Source organism: Triturus cristatus, chromosome 1_1, assembly GCF_964204655.1.
Source record: "Triturus cristatus chromosome 1_1, aTriCri1.1, whole genome shotgun sequence".
In the NCBI taxonomy this organism is placed as follows: Eukaryota; Metazoa; Chordata; class Amphibia; order Caudata; family Salamandridae; genus Triturus; species Triturus cristatus.
In genome coordinates, this window is record NC_140579.1 from 234,599,736 (window position 1) to 234,619,414 (window position 19,679).

General features: G+C 46.8%; 1 protein-coding gene across 1 annotated transcript in view; it reads left to right on the forward strand.

Annotated features, from left to right (window-relative positions):
* The window catches only part of LOC146870049 (transmembrane and coiled-coil domains protein 2-like), a 590,085-nt gene extending 585,732 nt beyond the window's left edge, over positions 1-4,353 (forward strand). The window contains exon 3 of the mRNA XM_085625961.1: positions 4,030-4,353. Within this exon, the coding sequence (XP_085482087.1) occupies positions 4,030-4,180 (151 nt within the window). The 3' untranslated portion in view covers positions 4,181-4,353. The remainder of the gene's footprint in view (positions 1-4,029) is intronic.
* Positions 4,354-19,679: the final 15,326 nt, after the last annotated feature.

Sequence of the window (19,679 nt, forward strand, 5' to 3'; positions counted from 1 at the left end):
ACAATAGGTTCCCTGCCTTGGGAGGTGCTAGCACCACCCTAGACAGGCCTTAGTGTATTGGGGCAGGGAGGGATGAATGAAACAAGACACTGCCTGGGGCACACAAGGTGTCCCATGCATAGTCCAGTTCAAACCGGTGCTGGGGCACTCCAGCCCCAGTCCTGGTGCGAAACTGGACAAAGGGAAGGGGGTGTAACCACCCCCTCCCTGGTCCCACCCATAGGAGGGACCTAGCAGGTAACCCAGCCCCCCAGATTAGTATAAGAGTGGGAGCTGAGTCCCTAGGACTTTGGATTATCCTGATAACTGAACTTGAACAGAAACTCTGGACCTTCGACATTCGACTACGGAAGAAGACTGAAGAATCTCCCTTGTGGCCAAGGAGTGACCACCCTGTGCAAACAGGCACCATCAAGCGACCTGCCATTTGCTTTGCCCGAAGTTCTACGAGGAACCGACTGCAGAGCCCGACCAGCGCCTTGACTTCCAGACTTCTCCGACCTTGATCCACATCCACAGCAAAGCTGAGATCCGTGGAGGGGACGAGAGACGTGGGACCGGCTACCTGGGAAAATTGGCTACTTGCTTCCAGCGCAGCTTCTGAGGCATACTCGAAGTTGTGCTCTGGGGATTGAGAAGCCCCAATCCCGAGCACTATCTGCACCGAAGATCAGCCCTCCACACTCCACGAGTTCTGCGTGGGTCCCTTCTGCATTTTCCTGCTCGACGCGTCTGTCCGGTTGCTTGCCCATTGGCTAGTGACCTCTGCGACGACGAACCTGTAACTTTCCACCGCTGGTTTGGCTCCTCCAGAATGGCCCTTGCTTCCCTGTGAAAGAGAAGCACCTCAGACCTTCCTGGTCTGCAACAGAAGCGAATCCTTCATTCTGCGTGGGTTGCGCTTGCCAAGGCTTGTTGTGTCCCAACTCGACATCGACGCCGCCGACAGCAAGAGCCCTCGTGGGACAGCTCGACTCCTGGTTCTGGTCATTCTCGACACCTCCTGGTACCCGTGGCTGCTGCGACAAGCTTCACCTCTTCACCTGCATCTTCACAACATCGCCTGGTTCCTTCCTGGTTCCTTCCCGGCTCCTGGCTGGTGACCTAGACTCTGTCCCCTCTGCTTGCAGGTATCCTCCTTCCTGATTCCATCCTTGGAATCCACCGGACACTCTTCACTGACTGCCTGTCAGCATCTTTCTTCAGGCATCCATAGGAGTCGACGACGAAACCCGACGCAAGTTCACACCTATGCACCCGCAGCCCGTGGGCTAGGTAACTTGAGTACTCCGGTGCTCGCAAGGGTATTGACTATCCTAGTGTCTAGTTTCCAAGTCTCTAACTCCTAGTTCCTTCCGAAGTGTCCTAAAACTCTTAATTTCTAAATACTACTATTTCTATCGACTTTAACGCATTACGCGTGAGTGTTTCCACTCTGCACCTGAATCCCGTGGGCCTCCCACTGCCTAGCAACTGATAGGATAGTGTAGCCCCAGCGATTCCCTAGGCCTAGGCCTAACCTGTGTTCGGGACAGTGGTTCTTATACCACTTACTTAGTATATGGTTTGCGTGGCCCCTAGGGCCTAACTGTATTACTTACCTGTGTGACTTATGTATGCTTAAATAAGACTGTGTTGTACTTACCTCGAATCTCATAAAGAGTGCTGAGGGTATTTAGACTAGAATCAATACATTCTATTTTTATAATATATCTGTTGTGGTGTCCTTTCATTTGGTATTCAAGGGATTGCAAATGGTATATCAGCTGGCTTCACATGCCATACAGAGTTTAGCCTAAGACTGCTCTTGTCCATGCTACCACTAGGATAGCTGGTCTATAAGGTTGACTTTACAACCAATCACCATAAGGGTTGTTGGATTGATACAAGGTGTACACTAGAACTAGTGACATCATATATCAGGCCAACTTCTCACAGTCTCTCCATGCGTGGGCGCCCGCGGACACCCTCCTCAACCACACCCAGGGGTGGGTCCCTCTGCCGCCGGGCCGGCGGGAGGGATGCAGAGGGGGTAACGAAGGCCTGCAGGAGGCCGCCTCCACCATGTTCCCTCCGGCACCGGGGCCTCCACCTCCCGTCCCTGCCCCACCGGGGTGCGGGGACGGGGGCCACCATCCCTCGTGGGTCGGCAGGGTGACCAGATGGCCTGGGCCAGCCGGGCTTCCCCTTCCTGCTGCTCCCGGGCAAGTCGAGCATTGAGGCGAGCAGCAGCAGCCCCAGGGAATGAGCCTCCCGAGCGGCTGCCTCTGAGCGCCTGTCCACCCTCGGCCGGACTGCAAGGGCAACTGGGTACGGCACCCTCCCAGGGCATCTGGGCGCTGGGTCGTCCCGGGCCATTTGGTTGCCTGGCTGCGTGACCAGATGGCTCTGCAGGCCGGGCGACCAGATGGACCTGCGGACCGGGCGACCAGATGGCCCTGTGGGCCGGGTAACCAGATGGCCCTGCGGGCTGGGTGACTAGATGGCCGGCCTACTGGCCGGCCGGGTTTTCTCCAACTTTTGTCCTTTCCCAGAGATCTATAAGAGTTGAGGAAAACGGGCTCCCCGGGCAGGCCGGTGGGGAAAGGACGTGACCTGGGCTTAACCTTCCTTGGTTCCAGCCGAGGGTCCGGGCGCTGGGGACAGGGGTCCACCAGGGCCCTGGGAGGCTCTCCCCGGCCTGGCTAGGGTTTGGACTCTGTGACCGGGCCCAGGGCTTCTGCTCCATTCCATGGTGTGGGAGCCCCCCGTCCTGCAAGCCAGCCGAGGGTCCGGGCGCTGGGGACGGGGTTCCACCAGGGCCCGGGGAGGCTCTCCCCGGCCTGGCTAGGGTTTGGACTCTGTGACCGGGCCCTGGGCTTGTGCTCCATCCCATGGTGTGGGAGCCCCCCATCCTGCAAGCCAGCCGAGGGTCCGGGCGCTGGGGACGAGGGTCCACCGGGGCCTGGGGAGGCTCTCCCCGGCCTGGCTAGGGTTCGGAAGCTGGGACCGGGCCAGGGGCTTGTGCTCCGTTCCAGGGTGCGGGAGCCATCTGTCTTGCAAGCCAGCCGGGAGTCCGGGTGCTGGGGACAGGGGTCCACCGGGGCTCGGGGAGGCTCTCCCCGGCCTGGCTAGGGTTCGGAAGCAGAGACCAGGCCCGGGGCTCGTGCTCTGTCCGGCGGGCCCCGGGGTGCGGGAGCCCCCCGTCCTGCAAGCCAGCCGAGGGTCCGGGCGCTGGGGAAGGGGGTCCACCGGGGCCCTGGTAGGCTCTCCCCAGACTGGCTGCTTTCAGAAGCAGGGTGCGGGTCGGAGAGTGGGGGTGGCTGGCTTTATCCACTCCGCTGGCGGAGCGGAGATTTCTGCCCACCCTATCCTAGAATTAAGCACATCCTTCAAATATCTATTTGTTGTGGGCACAAGAAGAATAAATGCTTTCTGGTGGTTTGAGATTTGCCTTCACAGTTACACAAGGATGAGAAAATACTTCCATTCCAATAGGAAACCTTTGTTGCAAGTACCCAGTCTCTGGATTAAAAATACATTTCTAGGTCTCTATATAAGCAGGTTGTATAGGTCATAGCAATAATATTAAGCATTTGTTTTTTTTTATCAAGATCTTTTCCTGGACATGAAAACGTTTCTTTGCTGTATCTAGATTTTCCAGCATCGATGTACTTTTATAGATTCCCATGCAACGCACCCTTTCTGTGGTAAGGTTTTTAGTTGTTAAGTGCTTTCTTGTGCTTTTACATTCTAAGATGACCCCTAGGCCGGAGCCTGGGGCCAATTCACTCATTGACTGCCCCTGAAAAGGACCAGAGGTTGTTGGTGGGTGACTGTTTCAATGTTATTTTAAAAATTGCTCTGTATTTAAATCCCATGGGACTAACGACACAGACGATTCAAAGCATGTGAATCTCTGTAACATTTGTTACGTTGCTAGAGAGCTGCAGTTGCAGGTAAATAATCATCTCTCCCTTAAAGTAATTTATTAGAGAACATCATTTTGCTTGAAACTTATGTGTCATGTATCTCTCCCTTCTGGTGTAGGTATGAACTTTTGGAGGAGCAGCTGAATGACCTGACGGAACTCCATCAAAATGAAATGACCAACTTGAAGCAGGAGCTGGCTAGCATGGAAGAGAAAGTTGCCTATCAGTCATACGAGAGAGCAAGGGACATACAGGTAGATAACAGATAGAGTAACACTTCACCAGAGATATGATGGTGGATACATTATGAAGGGGAGAAACAAGAATGTAGATGGAATACATGTTGTATTACGAGGACTAGTTTACATTAATAGTGGTTGACGAGGCACGCAGACGATGGGTCAAATGCGTTGCTTAGTATGAGTTACCGTATGATGAAGAAAAGCTGTTTGTCTGGATATGATGACAAGATTGTCAAGTGCTAAAAGTGTAAACGATTATGAATAAAGAAACTTCATATGAAAAACTCAAGGATAAAGAATTGAAAGAAACTCAATCAATTTCTTTATATAACGACTATTGGTCGAACTCAGTGAATATGTTGTAAAGGCAGCAGAAACCTGCGGGTCGCAGCAAAGTGCCTCTGGGAGCTAGCAAGTGGGATCACTACCAGCACACATGTCAAACGTTTACACAGTATGGGAGTACGAGACATTGCACTTACCTGGACTACGCTTGGTGATAAATGCATGATTTTACCAATTGAATCTAGAGAAACAAGGAGTGCACACACAAAATATTGTGAATTGATGGTCTGAATTTGACCCACAAAGTTGACCTGTTCTACATATAGTTGGTAATGCTGGGCCTATCCGTAAACATACATTGTCTGTGTATTTAGTTGTATTGTCCCCTCATAAACATGAAATAGAAACGCCCTTGTATTTTCATACTGAAGAGCATGTGTTAAAAAGGACCATGTAAATTTCTAAAAAGATCCTCGTGTTTTATTTTGTCTCTTGTTTTTATGCATAGAGTGCACAATAGGATTTAGATAGACATGGTAACACAATAAATGCTGCAAACAGAATCCACATATCCCTTTTGCCTACATCGTATGTTTTACAACATACTATTGACATTGTGTTTGCAGTGTATTGACTACACCAACACATTGCTTTCAGTAACAAATTGGACAACCTTCAAAATGATTTCTGACTGATACTTCTTAACGCAAATAACTCTGCTTATGAATAACTTATAAATCAGCGGTCTTTAACCTTTTGAGGTTCGTGGACACCGAGTCATTATTGGAAACCCAAGACCCTCCCTGAGTCATTATTGGAAGCTGGGAACCCCTGGCCTTTTTGATTTGAATCTCAAAACAATGCACACAAAATACAGAAACAAGTATACACCAAACAAATATTGAACTCTTTTATTTAAGTCATAATAAGAAATAGAAAAGTCAAAAAAATTATTTTAATGGAAAGGTTGGAGTTTTCTTTAATTTGTTTTTTAATTCTCAAAGACGAAGACATATTCTAAACTCTAGCATATTACTGTTTTTTTTTCCTCCTAGTGCTTGCTATCTTTTTGTCATCGCTTAAATTGAGGCTAACCATCGTCTATATAATTTTCTCTTTACTTTACATGCGCTGCTCCAATAAATCAAGCTTAGGATACCAACTTAATTTTTAGCTTCCAGTGTCAAATGTCTTCACGTTTACAGAATGTTTTTACATTTAAATGTTGCTTATTTCTATATATATACATTATTCATCTTCATAGTATGTATTTTTCTTTACAGTGGACGGACCCTCTTAGTAGGAAGGATAGGAACCACTGCTATAGATGCCTAACTTAGTTTGGAATATTCCCCGTAGCAATAGCTTTCCAGTACCACCAGGTACTGTCATGCAGCCGCAAGTATGTCTCTGACAGACTTGAATGTGATGACATCGGAGTACATAAGGTTCCAACCAGGGCACCGACATCAGTTCATATTTTTTAGGGCCTCATCATCAAAAGACTAAAATCATTTTGTTGTTTATGGGAATCCAAGGTGTCTCCCTTTTTCGGTATAGGCTGTAGAATCGAGCCCTTCCAGGCTTCAGGGACTATGGCGTTTGGGCTGCAGAACGGATAGAGAGGGTGTGAGAAGAGAGGCCCAAAAGTCATAGCCCTCTTTAAATAGGTGGCCAGGGAGCCCATTCGAGCCCAAAGCCCCATTGCTTCTTATGTTCTTCAGAGTTTCAGTTATGCACCTAGGCTCTGCGTTTGATAAGGGTGGCGGGGGACTAGTTGATTGCCAGGCCTAGTTTTTGACTTTCAAATTGGTATGTGAAGTACTGTCTCTAGAGGGAGGTTGATTGATTATGCAGGTTGCTCATGTACACATAATCCAGTGTTGAGATATTTTTGTATGATTTGGGCCTTATTCGGAATGAGGGGTTGTCTTGTGCGAACTTCAAGAGGTCTGACAATGTACAGGTTTCTTTGTAGACAAAGCAGTAAACAAAGCGGATTGTCAGTCTGCAGAAATTTAAGTGCACCACTGTTGTTTATAGTTGACTTAAACCCAAATACATTCCAGGATATAATCCATAGAGGTTTGTCTTCTTCTATTTTATCAGGTGTGGTCTTCGTTAAACTCCATGTGCTAGGAGTGAATAAGGTGTGTCCCTGCCAAGTTGGCAGCTAGCCAGCTCCAATCGTTTGTGTCGAGGAAGGCTTGCGGGCCAGCTGTGATTTGCGGGCTGTTGTGGAGTTCTTTGGGGTAAAGGTGCGGTGTATTCTCAGATTGGGGAATGCGTTTGTTGGATGAGCTGTGTAGATGCCTTTTAATGTGGACCTTCCCTGCAGTTGCATCCTTTTTGTGCTAGAATGTTCTGTCAATATGTATGGGTATTTTTTTTGTTCAGGCGCCTGTATTTGAATACCCCAGCTGGCGAATTGGGCCATTTCTGCTGAGATCTTTTGGGCCAAGGCACCGTTTTTCCATGTGGATATTGTTGATTCTTTCGCCGAGGACTTGAATTGTACTCGTAATAAATCGTCTGTTGTATAGTGGGCCAGCTCTGGAATGTGGTGCAGAACTTGCAAAATATTTGCCCTGTTTAGAGTATCTGTGCTTCCTTTGGAGATGTACTCTGGAGTGAATACGATAATGCTGTTTATCAGAGTCACAGGTTGGAAATTCTACAGTCCGAGCATTGACTGTGTTTGTAGCCTGAGGTCGAGTGTTCGAAGTGGTTGGGCTGATGTGCCTATTTGTGGGGGTTGGGTTGGGTTGAGGGGCCAGCCTTAACAATCCTGAAGGCAGAGTGCTTGATTTTATGTGAGATGGTGCTCTGGCATGAGCTGAGCCTGTCTGCAGTAGTCGGAACAACTTCCTTCTACCGTTTCCAGATATCGCCATACCATATGTCGAGTAAGGTGTCATACGAATTGGAATACTAACCCCTCGCCAATTCTGGCAACGGGGTTAGCATTCCACCCTCCTAGAGGGACACGACATGTACAGAACCTGAAACCCGGGTAAAATCAGACATAGCCTCAGCTCCACAAAATGGACGCTGCCACCACAGACACAAGTCTGCCCTCCTGCTGCTGGGAGTCCTTCCAGCTTGGGAGACGTGGACAAAGGGTTTCCTGCCAGGGGAGGTGCGAGCACCACCCCAGACAGGATTTTGTGTATTGGTCAGGTAGGGCTTGAAAGGAAACAGACATGCCTGAGGCTCACAAGGAGCCTCGGTGCATATGCCAGTTCAATCCGGTCCTGGGGCACACCAGCCCCAGACCTGGGGCGAGCTGGACAAAGGATTGGGGGTGTAACCACCCCCCTTCCTGGTCCCACCCTTAGGAAGGGACCTAGCAGGTAGTCCGGCCCCTAGAATCCGCTTAAAGGTAGGAGCTGTGTCCAAAGACTTTAGACATCCTGGAATCAACTTGTAACTAAGAAGAAGACGGGAACTTCGACGTTCTGCTGCACAGAAGACTGAAGGAAATCTCCCCTATGGTCAGGGAGTGACCATCTTGCTAACGCAAGCACCATCCAGCGAATCGACGTCTGCTTTGCCGCCGCCTCCCGCCGGAGCCCGAGCCCAGAGACCGACAAGGACTGGACCTCCAGACCTCTCACCACCCGATCCACAGTCCCTGAAAAGAAGGAACCCGTGGAGGCACCGAGACCCGTGGAGCCAGCCATCTTGGAAGACACTCGACTAGCTGAAAGCGCGACAATAGAGGCTCCCTCCAAGTTGTGCTTTGGGTCCTGAGAAGCCCAACATCTGAGCAGCATCTGCATCAAAGGTGAGCCCCCCAGCATCTCCACGATCTGCGTGGGGCCCCTCTGCACTTCGCGACTCGACGCGCCTAACCGGTTACTGGTCCATTGACTAGTGGCCATCTTGGCGACCATCTTGAAAAACTACGACGCTGGTCTGGTTGCTCCAGACTGGCCCCTGCTGCCCTCCAAAAGAGCAGCCCCTCTGACCTTGCTGGTCAGAGCTAACAGCTTACTTCACTTCCTGCGACTCCTGCTTTTGCCAAGGCTTGTTTGCTTCTTCTGAGTCGCCGACACTGCCGACAGCGAGAGCCTGTGTGGGACAGCTCGTGAACCGACTCCTGGACGTCGTTGACCTTCAGGGACCACGTGGCTGCAGAGACAAGCTACACCTCCTCACCTGTTTGCACCCGACATCGCCTGGTACCTACCTGGTGCCACGCCGGTCACTGGCTAGTGACTGTGAACACTGTCCCCTCTGCTTACAGGTCTTCTACACTTCCGATCCATCCTTGGATCCACCGCATCTCTTCTGGACCGACCGCCTGCAGCATCTTTGTCGTCAGGCTCCATTGAACAGATAGACGAAACCCGACGCACTTCGAGCCCTATGCACTCGCTTCCTGTGGGTGAGGTAAAGCTGGCACTCCGGTGCACAAGTGTAGAGTAACATCTCTAATGTCTAGGTTTGAAGTCTTGAATTCGTAGTCCAACCAGAAGACCCTTCTAGCAGTAACTTTTGAACAATTACGCACCCATTGAAAACCTATGGGCGACCGCGTGTAACTTTCCTTACTGCACACGCGACCCGTGGACCTCCTGGTCACTAACTAAAGTTAGCTCCTTGTAGGCCCAGCGATTCTAGAGGCCCTAGGCCTTCTCCCTTTCCTGTTCGTGGTACTTATACCACTATTTTAGTATATGGTTTGAGCGGCCACCAGGGCCTATCCATATAAAGTGCAACTTTCGTAGATTGTAATACTTTCTTGTTTAACGATTTGTGCTCCTGTGCTCATAAAGAGTCTAGGGGATACTTTGAGTAATAAATACATATATATTTTGAATATATATCTGTGTGGTGTCCTTTCATTGGTATAAAGGGGGGTTGCATATGGTAAAACAGCTTGCTTAACACGCCTAAACGAGTTTAGCCTCAAAGACTGCTTAGCCTACGCTACCACTAGGGCAGCTGGTCCGAAAAGGTTGACTTACAACCACACCATAAGGGTTGCTTGGCATGGTACAAGGTGGTCACTTTAATTAGTGAACATCATATACCAGGCCAACTTCTCACAGCAACTTTATAGGGTTCAGCAATGAGTAGTGTTAAAGGTCTTAAGGATTTTTGAGGGTTTAAAATAAGAGTAGCGTAAGGGTTAGCAAGGAGTTTTCAGGGTTCAGGGATTAGTTTCGCTAGGGGTAGTAAGGAGTTTTTAAGGTTGAGAGAGGGGTAGTGCAAGGGGTAGCAAAGAGCTTTTAGGGTTCAGGGACGGGTATTGTTAAAGGATGGTAAGGAGTTCCTAAGGGTTCAGGGATGGATAGTGCTAATAGGTAGAAAGGGTTATAGAGTTCATGGAAGGACAGTGCTAACACCTAGTAAAGCACTTAGAGTGTGCAGAGAAGGGTAGTGTTTAGGGAAAATACAGATTATATATCTATATATATCTATATCTAAAACTATATATATATATATAATATCCACATTTATATATAATATCCACATTTATATATAATGTGATGGAATGTGTGGTTGTCAAATGCGTTATAGTGGTAAAAATAATATGTTTAAAGGAAGTGCATTATAAAAGCGATTGTTGTGATGCTTGTGTGGTAACTGTATTTGTGGTTGTGGTTTGTAAAATTGAAAACTATATTCGCTCTAGCCAGTGATTTAGGGAGGGTTAATCATGGCCATGATAACTCTACATCTGATAGGTTCTGACCACAAACTTACGCCAGACTCTCAGGTGCTTCATTTTAATCTATAAAGCAGATGGATCAATGAGATGAACACCCAGTTTTGATACACATGGTGGCCTGAGTTTAAAATTCAGAAAGGGAGACATGACCTTCTATCCTTGGGAGGTCAGTAAAATGTGTGCCATTACACAGGATAATTGTAACACCTGCTATTTACAGCACATAGAGCAGCAGAAATGTAATATGAAGGGCTACATAAAAAGGGATTAATATAGCAGCCAACTATTAAGTGTTCTCTGTATAGCGGGACGCATTGCCTCTGATATGTGCATCCTATTGATTGGAAAAGTAGTTAGCAGGGTACTGCCGAGCATTGGTTCCTGCTACACAGCATAAGGAACTGGAGGCTTACCACTAAGGGTTTAAGGTTGTGTTGGAGAACAAAAGCAGTAGTACCAGTTTGCATCAGAGGCAGAATAGGAAAAAGGTTCATATTCATCTCGACTCTTGGTTTAGATGCACTGGGCAGTACAAGTCTATTTTGACCTGAAGGAAGTCAACTGTTTATTCAACCGGCCTCTCAAGATGGTAACCCTTTCAGTCCATCGTCCCACTGATGCAACCAGGGGACCTTGCAGAAGCCTTTGGTCTACCATGTGCCTAAATCCATATTCCTATTCAAATTGGCTCAATATCTCATGGTTCTTAGCAATTCACTTAATGTCCCTGTGCCTAAAAATGTGCAACATATGGTTCTCTTTTAAAATTATCTGATGCCTTTTGAGCCACTTCAGTCTAATAAAAAAACTACTACGACTGCAAAATGTGGCACGAGTGCATCCCCTGTTTCCCTCTTCACAGGTAGCATTTCAGTTCACTGTTCTTTCCTTCAGATTTGTGTCTGTTTAAAAGTATTTATAAAGATACCAGAGGCAGAGCTGTTATTTCATAATTAGTTTGTACACAGCTGAATAATTGGCTATTGTGTGTTTCTTTACTTTCCCGGGCTCAGGAAGACACCAGAAAGGTATACAAGTCCCACCACCCCATGGTTTCTTGATTACCTAATTTTAGTCTCTACTGTGTGCGTTTCAGGACAGGACTTCATCACAATATCTCTGAAAATAAATAAACAAGAGTCTATTGCCAGTTATCAGGCTATTCGAGCTCCGGTTTTATCTTTACTTCTTACTACATACACAGGAGGCCTCTCCCAGGGATTAATTTTAGCCACTGGTAATTACTCAGGCTGCATCCCAGTCCATCGTTATTTTGCACACCATGCCACCTCACTTTAGACACAAACTGCCAAGCCCTCAAGCAACCTAAGTTAAAAACACACACACACACATATATATATATACCTCCACACGCTCACACACAGGTGAAAATAACTGATTCAGTCACTGATGACTACAATGCAATGGTCAAATCCCATGTTCTGGCCACACTACAGTTGGGATTCTTCTGGATCCTCATCCTCTTGGTCTTCACCCGTTACACTGGCTGGCTATGCAATGAGACAATGCTCTCAGTCTTTGTACATGACTGTTTTTATAACTAATGCACATGAAAGAACAGCATGGCATGAAACATATATGCGTAAGTGCAAACAGAAACATGCTATTCATTACCATTGTTGAAGGAGTTGTATATACTACGCAGATGCACGGAGTAAAATTTGCTTTGCCCCTTGTTATACATATACATTTATATACATATAGACACAGTAGTATGCATTTACCATTCCATATAATGAAAACCCTTCATCAACTAATGTGTGCACTTCATAGCAATGACCTTCATTAATGTGAGCTTTATGTATTCTAGAAAATAAACTGGTGTTCTAGCTTTCACTTACCAACAAAACATTATGCAAGCCCCTACTTTTGCTAATTATTGCAATGGCCAGTCCTGAATCTCACATCCTCTTAAAAATAAATGTAAGTGGAGTGGTAGTCTTATCACTTGTTACTCCTACTTCTATGGCATTTCTAACTTGTGTTTTTTTTTCACACAACATCTGCCTGGCAAATAAACAAGTTTGTCATTTGTGGAACTCATCCAGAGAATGCATTTGTCTCTGGCACATTTGCACAGAACAAACATATTTTTCCTCAGACTCAACCATATGGAGTTGGTGTAAGGATACGCGGTGTGCCACTGTTGAGAGCTCTGGAACATAACTTGTGACACACAATGGATCTCTAATTGAAAAAAAACCATATAGAAACAAGTCTTTCCATGGACAGCCATCCGCAGTTTGCTTTCCACTTGCTCGTGTGTCGGTCCTGCTCACTGCAGGATGATGACACGCCTTGTTGGGCTGGAATGATGTTCAGTTGCAAGGCGTTTTGCATAGATTTCAATTTCCACTCATCCAATATGGTAAGTAAGGGGCAGTCCTGGCCTTTATCATAATGTCTTTGAAATATTTCCTTGTTTTCCTTTGGAAAACAAATACTTAATAGTGAAAGAACCACGAAGAGGCCTTAATTGCTTGGAGTGAGTTGACAAACAATCGATTCTGTCTGAGCAGTAACATAAAAATATATATGCTTTGGACATATCATCACCAAATATGGTTAAGTGGTTTTAAAGTCTAGTGCTTTCAAGATTCTTAGTTAACCTGTAAAAAATAGAATGTGGAAAAATGGGAAGTACTTTTTCTAGGTGTACATACAATGCTCCCTTATGTTAAGTTTTAACACAATCTAGTTCATTCTTTCCAAAAGCAACCAGCGAGGTGATTTTGCCAGAAAAAAAGAGGTTACATTACTGGAATTGTAGGCTCTAGAACCTATGTTTAATTGAACTTGTGGGGAGTGGCACTTGTTTTGTTGTAGATGCCAGAAATCCAAATGCTTTGAAAAGAAGTTCATTGCTGATTAGGCGTTACACAAATACTTTAGAATCACACTGTCCTCCCTTAAAATATAGCATCAATTACACTCTGTCACTGAGAACAGGGGCGGCCTTAGGCATGTGCAAGCTGTGCACCTGTACAGGGCCACCAAACCCCAGGGGCCACCACGAGGAATCGGATACAATACATATTCGTGGCGGCCCCTGGCAGGGATTTGGCGCATGAACGACTGAGGCGTGCTAAATCTAATGTGATGCACGCTGAATGGTTGTTCTTATACTCTTTTCCTTTCTAACCCAGTCTCGTCTTTGTGTGGGGTCGGCCTTGTTTCGGGCTCTTCTGGTAGGTCTTGTGCTTGTTTAGAACTTTTTTTCCAGGAGAATCGAGCTTGTTTTAATAGTCCAGATCTGGCACCTCCGGAGGCTCGCATGCGCGCGCATGCGCAGTGCCCGCGATTCCTGCAGCGAAGGGGTTACAGAAGCACCATGCATCACTGGCGGCAGGAGGGGTGGCAGCACCCGTGCCCGGCGTGCAGCGAGCAGCACCGAGACTGGCCGAGGCCATGCACCGGCGCACCTAGAGACCCTGGGCAAGAAAGGCCGCCTTGCAGAGGATAGCATGCCAGTGTGCAACCTTTGGTGCCAGCTGAGAGGTGAGCAGCCCGAGCGTCAGGGCATGGGGAGGGGGAGTGAGGAGGTCAGCGTGTGCCACTGCAGAGTGAACCCGAGGTAAGGTGAGCCATTGGACGAGGGTGTGGGGAGCCCTGGGGAGGAGGGCAGATCAGGCATAGGAATGTATCCCAGCCCGTGGGGGTGAGGAGCCGGGGGCGTGGGGAAGGTTGGGTGAGGATGTTTTTGAAGATGGTGTGTGCTTTGGGTCTGGGTGGAGGTAAGCCATGTGAGGTGGCGAGCTGGAGGTATTCTGGTGGTCATGGGAAGGGAGGGCATGATGAATCGTGAGAGAGAGCCTCTCTCTCACGATTCATCTCTGAGAGGGCGCGGGTCGGAGAGGTGGTCACCGTGCGCCAGGGGTAGGGAGTGGTACAGATCGGCGCTGTATGTTGAGGGAAATGTGAGTCAGGAGTGCAGGGGCGGTGTTTACTTGTGGCTGAGGGGAGGCATGGTGACTTTTGGAGGTGTAACTTGGGAGGCACGGTCGTATTGGGGGGAAGAGGAGAGCAGGGTACGAGGTGTTAGACGTAATGTTAAGGATTCATTAAAATGATTACAATTACTTATCAACAATCATGAAAACAGAGTATGAAGCTGATACTTGTGATCTAATGAGTGGATCTGCCTGCACAAATCTTTTAAAACATCGAGTGTTCATATGTACTTGGCATTTGGTTATGTCTGTTTATATGGTGTTGAGGCAGACATGAAATGCAAGCACCTATGGATGGACGCCTGGAATAGGATGGCAGTGCCTACCCATGTTAACTCAATCTAATGCTCTTTGCAGAGACCTTGGTAGGAGACTGGCTTCTTGATCATTTCTTTAATTACATTCCAGTGCTTGTCATGTGACTAGCAGAGAAAACTAGTTTAACTAGTCCTAAGTTTGCAATTGGTGAAGCAGCCTTCTCTGTCCATACTAGGGGCATAGTTACCATTGGTTCAGCAAGTACAGTGGTACTGAGACCCAAAACCCTCAGGGGCCCATTGAACCCTGATAATTGCTATATTTTACTTCCTGAGCAGCAGCCAAAGGGGCCATTTTCCTTGCTTATGCCACGGCCCATGGGGTCGTTGGTACGCTGTGCTAGTGATTCGTACGTCTGCTTGAAAGTTGTCTCCTGACTGGATGTTCCTTGCACATTAATTTTGATTCAGTGAACCTCTAGTGCCTTTTCATAGCCTTAGGACTCACTGTAATTAATCCTTGTTTAATAGGTGCTCTGTAAAGCGAGCAGAACTGGTTGCTGGAATATGGCACTATACAAGAAACCTTAATTAAATATATTGTATTTTGTCTTTTGACAATGTGGTAAAGTGGACGAGTCTTTGGTTACCTGTAGGCTGTCTTCAGGATCAGTTAGTGACGTACTGAGACAGGTCTCTGTGTGCCATGATTTCAAGGTAGCTTACTCTCTTCCTGCTAAGGTCACATCCCAAATAGATCATGAACTATTCTCCAGGCTCTACTGTTCTCAGTGGACTGAGAAAACAGACCTTGTATGCCAAGTCACATGATCTACCCTATAGTTTTATAACACTCTTCAAATAAACCTTCCATATGTGGCTAGTCCTCATAATGTGTCATACATGTAGTGGGAAGGGTAATTACTATCAATCAGTCAGGGTTTGTAAAGCTCAGCTGCTTCACACATAAGGGTCTCGAGGCGGTGTGGGATTCATGCTGCTGGATCATGCTGCTTGTTAGTTGAACAGCGAGGTCTTGTGGTCCTTCCTGAACTGCTGGAGCGATAGTGAGGCTCTGAGGTGCAGGGGGAGGGGTTTCAGGTCTTCACTGCCAGGGGGGAGAAGTAGCGGCCTCCACTGTTTTATCAGCGGCTGCATTGGGTGGCTGCTAGGGAGATGGTTCTGGAACATATTTTCCTGGTAGGTTGGTGGAAATTCACTTGTTCATTAAGGTATGCTGGTCCTTCATTGTGTAGTCCAGGGAAGACATGGCTTGGCAGTTCGGGCTGGACTCTTCCCATGAGGCACAGGGTCAAGGCTGATTTGCATATGGCCATGTCTGAACTGGGGTGGTATGGTGAGCAAAAAAACGATGGATTTAGGCCCAGATCTCTGTACTGGGGTGAATGTATGACATTGTTCTGCATTCTGTCCATCAACTGTTGTTTTTGCAAGAAAATAAAAATGACACATCAAAATCTTTCAGCAGCCGCCACTGCTGATTGTCTTCTTTTTTTCCCTACCCACTGCTAGCCTCGCCCGCTGCATTGCAAGCAAAATGAAGAGAATTCGAGTACACAAATCTGGTTATTCGAAACGAAAGAGAAAGGTGGCTCAGCAGGCTTTCGTAGTGTCACAGGAAGGAGCAATCCTGAACTTTATCACCCAAGGGAAACCTAAAGATGGAGAATCCTCTGGCCAGAGTACTGCTGATGCACTAGGTAAAACAGGCGCTGACGACCATAAAGAACAAAAAAATGATGATATCCATGAGCAGAATGATACTCATGAGCAGACCAATGAAAATGAACAAGGTGACTCTGAAATTGATACAAACATGCAGCAATTACCAACTCAGGATGAGGATTATTACAAAAGACCCTCAGACAGAGAAACTGAAACATCATTCATCGGTCCATCAACATCTGGCATTCTGAAGGAGGTTCAGAGTTTACAGACGGATGATGCTGGTATTGAAGAGGAAGCCAAAGAGCAAGACCATGTTACAGACCCGTGTTCTGAATATGATTTATGTGATTGGAGGGATCCTACTTTGTGGCCGAACTCTCTTACGGACGCGCAACGTGTTTTTCTTGTTGAAAGGGGTCCCTCCAGAGACCCAGATTCTAAAACAAAGTATCCAAGTGATGAGCACTCAAAAAGTAAACGTCGTTTTTCTGTTACCATGTTACTGGTCATCTAACGCCTTTTCTGGACGTTTTATTAAAACACCTTCCTGAGCTCCGCCCCGCCCGGACCCCCTCTTCCGGGGCCCCCTACCTGCGCTCCCTGCACAGGGCCACCATGAGCCTAGAGCCGCCCCTGTCCACCCCCTCCACTTGCACCACCTGCTGCTGTTGCTGCTGCAGCTCAAGTTTGGTGATGCGTGTCAGGCAGGACTCCACCGCCTCCTAGAAAACAAGAGAAGAGGAAAATGGATGTTAGTTACTTCACAGAAGTGTATCGGAAAGTTGCCTTTTGGTGTAGAGTTTGAGGGGATAGTAAATCAATGTTTCAGTGGCATAGGGAGTTACCCAGATTCTATCATCACTGTCAGAGCCGGACAGCCTTATCAATCCAGAAAACAACGCAAGTGAGAAAAGTCCATCATATTCCACCCATAGCTTTGAGAAGTATTATGGTATTAAAGATGTGACTTCTTGATAGCTCAGAAAGAGCAGTTTGGTGCGCCAAACAAATGGCAATGAGCAACGACATTTGGCTGTAAATGTTTTAGCTGCAGTTATGTTTCCCATGTAAAGCTTCACATCATGTGAACAAGTCTCTCAGTGCCAGCTAAAACCATCAGCACAAAAGAATCCACATTAAAAAGAATTATTCTAACACTACTGCATCCCAACCCCTGTCCTCTATAACTCTTGAACACCCTGTGCAACGGTCACCAACAATTTGATTAATTTTAGGCCAATTTTATCTAGAATGTTTTAATGTCAATATCATTTTGACTTCACTTTTAGTAATGTTTCTTAATTGCTTGCATAACGGGGAAAACACCGTACATCTCGCCTCACTACTCTTTTTTGTTCAAAGTTTTTTAAATCTTTGTTTCCCCACATGCTCTTTCGTCTCTATCACACTCTCTTTTTTCACCCCGTTTTCTACACAGGAACACCCCGTACCGCAGATTCAAATTCACACCAGTTCTGCTCTGTCACTCCACATGATGTGGCAGTTAGTGGTGCTGCAAAGTTCCGTTCTAAGCTTTTCCCTGTGGAGGCTGGTGACAGATTTGTTCTTGAAAATAATCCAGACTCAATATTTAATTGTATTGTTCATCCTCAAATTTCAGATCAAAGAGATGTAAGACCCCCTAAATTGGTTCCTGGGGAGTCGTGGTCCTATTGTGAATAAACCAGTGGCACTTTACGTTTATGTGTTGTGCCATTAATGTTATTGTTTTACTCCAGTGCAATTGGAACCCTGCAATAAATGGACTCTATTAAATACAGCACGGAAGCCCAAGTACGACCACATCTAAAGGATCAAGCCTATAGAAAAGCCTTAGCTGCTATCCTCTGCCCACATGAGTCTAAAGCCCCTAGGGACAGAGTTCATGCCAATATCAAATAATAAGGCAATGCTCTAGCTGGCCATCTAAATCTAGGTAATCAGTAAAGGCTGTCCATGGCAGTCCTTGAAAGGTGCTCAACTAGCTTCCTACAGTGCCTTAATTAGTTACTTACTTTTTCAAAAAATAGTCTAACATCTTTTTCACTCACCTAAGCAAGCACTGGTTACATGGACAGATAGAGTGAGAAGCTCACTCTGCCATGGAGGACTTTGGCAGGCAACACCATCCATCCATCGTCTGCATGTGTACAACAATTCAGGCACATTGAAACGATTCAGCTCACAATGTATGAGATACTGAACTAACTGGTAGAAGAGGTAGGATAAACATATGTTATGTTTTGTTAGTAAATAAGCACCAAGAAATGTAATGCTTGAGAGCTAAGGAAGAACAAAGAAATCGTTATAAATTGACTCCGATCAAAATGGGAGCCCACTGGCCACAAAAAGAGGGCTAGTTTTAAGCAACCTTTTGATCAAAAGGGCTATTAGTGCAAACTATTTACATCACCAAGACCACCTTGCAGAAGAGATAGTAAACAATCAAACCCTGAAAGAAAATGACTTCACCATTATTGAGGTTTGCTGCAAACCTGGTTTATCCCTGTTCCTCCCTCTGTATTTTCATGATTATGTGTGAAGGGAGAGAGGTAACAGAGGGCATGGGAGGAGATTTAAGGAGGACAGCAAAGACCAGGTCTTCATTTAATGGCGTGTGATAAAATTTGGGTTACTGGTTGGGGGGCGGTGAAACCCTACCCAAGTAGGAACCACAATCTTTGTCAGGGTAGAACGCAGGTAAACCCCAAATTAACCTGTGCTTAACCCTCAAGTAGCTTGGCACAAAGTAATCAGGCTTAACTTAGAGGCAATGTGTAAAGTAGTTATGCAGCACTGCAAACAGTAATAAAGTGAAAACAAAACACAAGAAAAATCCCACACCAATTTAGAAAAATAGAGTATAATATAATAACGATGTTACAGCAAAACAAAAAAATCAATAAATAGAACCGGAGATATGCGTTTTTAAAGATTTATGTAAAAATAGTGCCTAGAAGCGCTAAGCGCCAACTGTAGTTATCTAATCGGGCAGGACGGGGACAAAGTCACAAGTTCAGGCCGACGGCGATGGAGGGCAGGCCAGATACAGGGACCCAGTTAGGCCCTCTGAACTAAGAGTACCTTAAATCCTAGTTGCGGAGCACTGCAAGTTCCTGCTTCGAGGATGCGCTGCGCAGTGGTGGCAATGCGAGGTCCTGGTGTAAAGATGCATCATGCAGCTGTGATTTCAGGAAGCTGCAATGCGAGGTCCTATGTTGTTGTCGAGGATGCGGCTGACAAGGGGCTTGCAATGTGAAGCCCTGCATTGGAGATGTGTTGGGCACTGCCTGGTTTTGAGGAAGTTGCAGGGCTTGCGATGCGAAGTCCTGGGTCATTGTCGAGAATGGCATCTATGAGAGTCTTGTGATACTTAGGCCTGCGTCAAGAATGCATTGCGCAGCGGGTGTTCGATGACTCTAAGGGCTGTGATTTGAAATGCTGCGTTGGAGATGCATCGCGCAGCAGTACCGAGGCGGAGTTATGTGAGGTGATTGCTTCACACTGTTTCGGTTCTGCTGGGACGACAGCTGGGCTGACAGAGCACCTTCAGGCCCACCTCATATGGTCCAGGACTAGGGTGGCACCAACTGGGAGGGAAGGACTCACAGCAGACAGAGTCCAAGTGCTGGGTTTGAGGTGGT